Source organism: Macaca nemestrina, chromosome 17 (genome assembly GCF_043159975.1).
Source record: "Macaca nemestrina isolate mMacNem1 chromosome 17, mMacNem.hap1, whole genome shotgun sequence".
NCBI classification, from domain to species: domain Eukaryota; kingdom Metazoa; phylum Chordata; class Mammalia; order Primates; family Cercopithecidae; genus Macaca; species Macaca nemestrina.
In genome coordinates this window covers 58,012,275-58,018,526 of record NC_092141.1, presented here as the reverse complement: position 1 = coordinate 58,018,526, position 6,252 = coordinate 58,012,275, and the positions used below count along the sequence as shown (strand labels likewise).

At 50.8% G+C, this 6,252-nt stretch overlaps 1 protein-coding gene across 2 annotated transcripts; it reads left to right on the top strand.

The window, feature by feature from the left end:
- The first annotated feature begins 335 nt into the window (after window positions 1-335).
- On the top strand, window positions 336-5,816 carry LOC105472401 (nucleoside diphosphate kinase B). 2 transcript variants are annotated; one of them, XM_011725634.2, is made up of 5 exons: window positions 336-478; window positions 807-936; window positions 2,202-2,303; window positions 3,934-4,046; window positions 5,557-5,816. In XM_011725634.2, exons 2-5 carry the CDS (start codon window positions 811-813, stop codon window positions 5,672-5,674), a joined length of 459 nt encoding a protein of 152 aa, XP_011723936.1. In that variant the 5' UTR covers window positions 336-478; window positions 807-810; the 3' UTR covers window positions 5,675-5,816. The 2 variants fall into 2 exon arrangements, with proteins under 2 accessions (XP_011723936.1, XP_011723937.1); XM_011725635.2 differs by having other exon boundaries at window positions 414-543.
- Window positions 5,817-6,252: the final 436 nt, after the last annotated feature.

Below are 6,252 nucleotides of genomic sequence, written 5' to 3'. Positions count from 1 at the left end.
GGACTGTGGGTGCACGACGGGGAGGGAGAGTCAAGTCAAGGTTAATGCCGGTGCTGAAAGCAGCAGATGGCCTTGACCGGGGTAGAGAACTCGAGCACAGGAGCAGGTTCTGTGTGTGTGTGTCTAGGAGCTTTTGGGTTCACGGGAAGTACTGAGAGGTGAGGAGTGGGATTTGGGACGTGCGTAGTTGAACTCATAGGACGTCCAGGTGGAGAAGGAATCACTTTCTGTCTCTGGATTCGTTTCGATCACTGCCCGGCGAGGGCGCGCCCCGGCTGGGCGTGGACACGGTTCTCGAGCCGCGTCCGGCCGGGCGGGTGGGGCGTTCCTGCGGGTTGAGAGGCTAGGTCCTCCGGGGTGTGGCCACGTCGCGCTCCGCCCCGCGCCCCTCCTCCGCTGCCAGCTCCCGGGTGTGGTGGTCCCTCCAGCTCTCTGCTCTCGCAGCGCAGCGCCGCCACCCGGCCCCTCCAGCTTCCCGGTAAGGCGGTGGGGCACATCCCTTGGCGACTCCTCCGGCTCCCTCTTCCGCTTGCACGGCCGCAGGTGGGCCTGGTCTGTGGGCGTCCCCCGATTTCCCGCAGGTCCCGCGCGGGGTCGGAGCGGGAGATTCCTTTGCAGCTTGCGCCCCGCGGGCCTTCGGGCTCCGCAGAGTGACGCCGGCCCTGCGCGGGGCGGAAGCGCCCGGGAAGCCACGTGTCCCCGCGGCCGCGCGTGGTGGGGGAGGCGGGCCTGGCGGCGCCCACGTGGCCTCCGCGGGCCACGCCAGGGCCTCGGTCCGGACCCTGACTGCACCTCTCGCCTCGCAGGACCATGGCCAACCTCGAGCGCACGTTCATCGCCATCAAGCCGGACGGCGTGCAGCGCGGCCTGGTGGGCGAGATCATCAAGCGCTTCGAGCAGAAGGGGTTCCGCCTCGTGGCCATGAAGTTCCTCCGGGTAACTCGCCCCCGTCTCCCCTTCCCCCGCTGCAGCCGGCTCGCGGGTGTTTTTCCCTCCTGGCGGCGGTTTGTCCCCGTCTCCTTTCCGAGTCTATTTCGCGGCCGCGAGAATCCCTTTCCCCGCTGCCCCCGCCCAGGGCGGCTCTGGCCGGTCGACCATTTGCCGGGGCGGTGGGGACAGACGCCCTTGGGAAGGTGAAGCGCGGGTAGCGTGACTCGCCCTCCGGGTCTGGCTTCCTTCCCGCGGGCCGCCACCTGCCCACCGGCCACAGGGAGGCAGCAGGGAGCGGAGAAACCCCGTGCCCCAGACCCCCTGCGCCTGCCCACGCGGGTCCACCTAGGCACGGAATGGAGACTTAGAATGTCCTTTGCTTTAGTCTGAAACTCCGACTTCCAGTGCGGTGCTCCTCCTTTAGCATAGGGCAGGAACTATATTTTCCACATTAAATTTGGGGCACAGATCTGAATCCCTACACTTAGGGATAAGTAAGTACTGAAATTCAAGCAGGCTCATCGGTGAAGAGAATGTTCTCAGTTACCATCTGAAATATTTAAAAGGGCATTGTGAGTAGCCCAGGGGAGTTTAATGTGACCTCTGCCTGGCATGTGACCTAACATATGTACTTCAGTTGCAGCTAAAATTTAATTCCCTAAATCTAGATCTTCAAACCACCTACTTCTTAGGATTACACAACCCCTAATGTCATTGATAGAATGAGGGTGTCTTTACGATTAAAACAGTCTTGGCCAGGCGCGGGGCTCACGCCTATAATCCCAGCAATTTAGGAGGCCGAGGTGGGTGGAGCCCAGGAGTTGGAGATCAGCCTGAGCCACATAGCAAGCCCCTGTCTCTACAAAAAAAGAAAAAAAAAGAAAAAATAACTGGGCATGGTTGGGGGCCTCTGTAGTTCCAGCTGTTTGGGAGGCTGAGGTGGGAAAATCACTTGAGCCCTGGAAGTTGAGGCTGCAGTGAGCCATGAATGTGCCACTGCATCGCTGCCGGGGTGATGAGAGGGAGACCCTGTCTCCTAAAACAAACCAAAACAACACAGCAAAAAAGAACAGTCTTTCTGTTAAAATGACATTAGTTTCATGGTTTGGATGGGATTTAAAAAATATTTGTGTGAGTATGTATATATTTCCACACACCGCTTATGAACGTGGGCTAGAACATAAAACCGGACTTGCTAATGGGAGGTTCAGAGGATGGGATTGGAGTCTTTCCAGCTTAGCTCCTAACTGGCGCGTCCTCTCCAATGCCAGGCCTCTGAGGAACACCTGAAGCAGCACTACGTTGACCTGAAAGACCGCCCGTTCTTCCCCGGGCTGGTGAAGTACATGAACTCGGGGCCGGTTGTGGCCATGGTGAGTGGTTGTGGGGAATGAGGGAAAATGGGGAAAAAGTGCTTGGTGTTCTTTTTTAGACATCTCCCTCAGCTAAATTATTTTATGAATGGAACCTGCTGAAGTTAGTTAACTGAACAACTAGGAGCTTGGGAGGAGAAAGCAAATCAGACCTTAGAAATGGGAAGGACGTTAGCTGGGTGTGGTGGTGCACGGCTGTAGTCCCAGCTACTCGGGAGGCTGAGGCAGGAGAATTGCTTGAACCGGGGAGGCGGAGGTTGCAGTGAGCTGAGATCGTGCCACTGCACTCCAGCCTGGGCAACAGAGCGAGACTCTGTCTCAACAAAGGAAAAAAAAAAAAAAAAAAAAAGATAAGGGAAGGATGTTTTCAGGTAAATTTTTCGAGAGTTAAATAGAATCTCACTGCCTACAAGAATGGTAAATTTCCGGGCCAGGCTCCGTGGCTCAGGCCTGTAATCCCAGCACTTTGGGAGGCTGAGGTGGGTGGATCACCTGAGGCCAGGAGTTAATCCCAGTTAGGAGGCCAGTTACTCAGGAGGCTGAGACAGGAGAATCACTTGAACCTGGGAGGCGGAGGTTGCAGTGAGCCGAGATCGCCACTGCACCCCAGCCTGGGTGACAGCAAGACTCCATCTCAAAAAAAAAAAAAAAAAAAAAGTATTGGCCGGGCGCGGTGGCTCAAGCCTGTAATCCCAGCACTTTGGGAGGCCGAGACGGGCGGATCAGGAGGTCAGGAGATCGAGACCATCCTGGCTAACACGGTGAAACCCCGTCTCTACTAAAAAATACAAAAAACTAGCCGGGCGAGGTGGCGGGCGCCTGTAGTCCCAGCTACTCGGGAGGCTGAGGCAGGAGAATGGCGGAAACCCGGGAGGCGGAGCTTGCAGTGAGCTGAGATCCGGCCACAGCACTCCAGCCTGGGCGACAGAGCGAGACTCTGTCTCAAAAAAAAAAAAAAAAAAAAAAAAAAAAAAAAAAAAGTATTAAATTTCTTGTTTGACAAGTGTTCTAGACCTTAATGTTTCCTAGATTAAAAATTTTTTCCTATTTTCTCATGAAAAATTCAAATGTAAGTATTTAAGAAGTTCTCAAATCCTATACTAGAAGCAATTTCTTCTGGATGGTGCTAATGTCCAGTTGGGAGTGAAAAGAATAGGAGAGAGTAAAATAGGGAGGCAGTGAAATTGTTGAGAAAGTAGACCTATTTCCTGTTCCCCTTTTTCTTCCTTCTGCTCTTCCCTGGAATCCTGACCCTTGCATGTTAGTCTTTCTTTTCCCTGTTCTAGCAGTCTTCTGGGATGCCCTTCCCACTAACCCTATTCCAGACTGGCCATTTTCTCCTCTCTTAACTAGTTTTTCTGTGTTGATGGCTGCATAAGGATTCTTCAACATTGTTTATCTCTGTCTCAGCTAAACTGGGAAGTCCCCAAGTTGGGCAGACCTTTCTTTGAATCCTAGCAATACATTTGGAATGGAGTTTTTAGGTAGGCCCCTACTCTCTGCTGGGGTTAGCTGATAATCATGTCACTGGTTGGTCTCATTGATGTGTCCTGTCAGGTAGGAGTAAATGTTAGACACTACCTGTCCTGAGTGGCAGATCTGATTATAAATCCATTTTCACACTTCTGAGGTCTGGGAGGGGCTGAACGTGGTGAAGACAGGCCGAGTGATGCTTGGGGAGACCAATCCAGCAGATTCTAAGCCAGGCACCATTCGTGGGGACTTCTGCATTCAGGTTGGCAGGTAAGTCCGGGGACAGGAGGGTGGATGACTTTTATGCAACACCATTTAAAGCAGACATCAGGTGCATCCTACTTTCAGAAGAATCTGTGAATTATTATTATTTTTTTCTTGAGACGGACTCTCCCTCTGTCACCCAGGCTGGAGTGCAGTGGTATCATCTCAGCTCACTGCAACCTCCACCTCCCAGGTTCAGGCGATCCTCCTGCCTTAACCTCCCAAATAGCTGGGATTACAGGTGCATGCCACCACGCCCAGCTAATTTTTGTATTTTTAGTAGAGACAGGGTTTCACCACATTGGCCAGGCTAGTTTCGAACTCCTGACCTCAGGTGATCCGCCTGTCTTGGCCTCCCAAGGTGCTGGGATTACAGACATGAGCCACCGCACTTGGCCTGAACTTTTTAAATTAGTTGGTGATTATCATTGTATAAAAACTTTCAGGCTGGGCATATCATTGTATAAAAGCTCAGGCCATGCCTGGCCCAAACTCATAAATTAGGTGGTGATTATCATTGTATAAAAGCTTTCAGGCCACACTTATGCCTGTAATCCCAGCACTTTGGGAGGCCGAGGTGGGTGTATGACCTGAGATCAGGAGTTTGAGACCAGCCTGGAGCCTGGCTAACATGAACCCCGTCTCTACTAAAAATAAAAAATTAGGCAGGCATGGTGGTGCATGCTTGTAATCCTAGCTACTCAGGAGGCTGAGGTGAAGAATTGCTTGAACCCGGGAGTTGGAAGCTGCATTGAGCTAAGATCTCGCCACTGCACTACAGCCTGGGCAACAAGAGTGAAACTCTGTCTCAAAAAACAAAACAAAACAAAACAGCTTTCACACATAGCTTCTTCCCTAGGTTACTTAATTTTAAGCGAGACAACAAGGGGGCCGTATGTGGTAGTTCCTGTGTAGCACAGCAGAAAATGCTAGGTGTGGAGAAGGGAAGCGTTCTAGCCATATCCATGAGTACTTTGTCCATAGGTGTGACATTTAACCTTTTGATTTCCCTCACCTCTACACAATCTGTTCAAAACCTTTACAAACTTGTGAGGTTCAAGTGGAATAAAGGGATTGTTATTAATAAGCAGTGTTATGTCATGGTTGGGCTTTGCAAATCAGTGTTATAAGAAAATGCAGCAGAGCTGGCCTATGATAACGCATACATCATATCTAGTTGGGATGTTGATCTGGAGTGGGTTTGAATATTACTGTATTTTCCAAAATTTGAGGAGGAGTGTTTTATGTCATCAGCAATCTTGGGGTACAAACACTCTTTTGATGGGGAGGCCAGACTTGGAAGCATAATACAGTTGAAACAAGGAATGTTTCGAATCAAGCACCTTTACAGTTGTATAGCTGCTTTTAAAAGGAAGTGCTTTGGGGGTATAAATTGGTCTGCTGCTTCAAGTGGCAATATGGCTGAAAAAGTCTGGAGTGGCTATCCGTTGCGGTACCCATTAAACAGACTTTTGCACTTTAAAACATGGCAACTAGTAATTGTTTTCTTTCTTAGGAACATCATTCATGGCAGTGACTCAGTAAAAAGTGCTGAAAAAGAAATCAGCCTATGGTTTAAGCCTGAAGAACTGGTTGACTACAAGTCTTGTGCTCATGACTGGGTCTATGAATAAGAGGTGGACATGTAGCAGCAGTCTCCTTCAGCACGGCGTGGTGTGTCCCTGGACACAGCTCTTCATTCCACTGACTTAGAGGCAACAGGATTGATCATTCTTTTATAGAGCATGTTTGCCAATAAAGTTTTTGGAAGCTGGATACTGTCTCCTTGTGCTTATTTGATACTGAGCTGAAAGAAGTGACTTGGTTCCCTGGCTGTAGTAGCATTATCTACATCTAAATCCTGCTTGTCAAAGAATGATCTATCTGATCCTGACGGAGTTTCGCTCTTGTTGCCCAGGCTGGAGTACAGTGGCATGATCTTGGCTCACCGCAACCTCCGCCTCCTGGGTTCGAGCGATTCTCCTGTCTGCACCTGCTGAGTAGCTGGGATTACAGGCATGCACCACCATACCTTGCTAATTTTGTATTTTTAGTAGAGACGGGATTTTTCCATGTTGGTCAGGCTGGTCTTGAACTCCCAATCTCAGGGGATCTGCCTACCTTGGCCTCCTAAAGTGCTGGGATTACAGGTGTGAGCCACCGCGCATGGCCTATTTATTTATTTATTTGAGACAGAGTCTCGCTTTGTCAC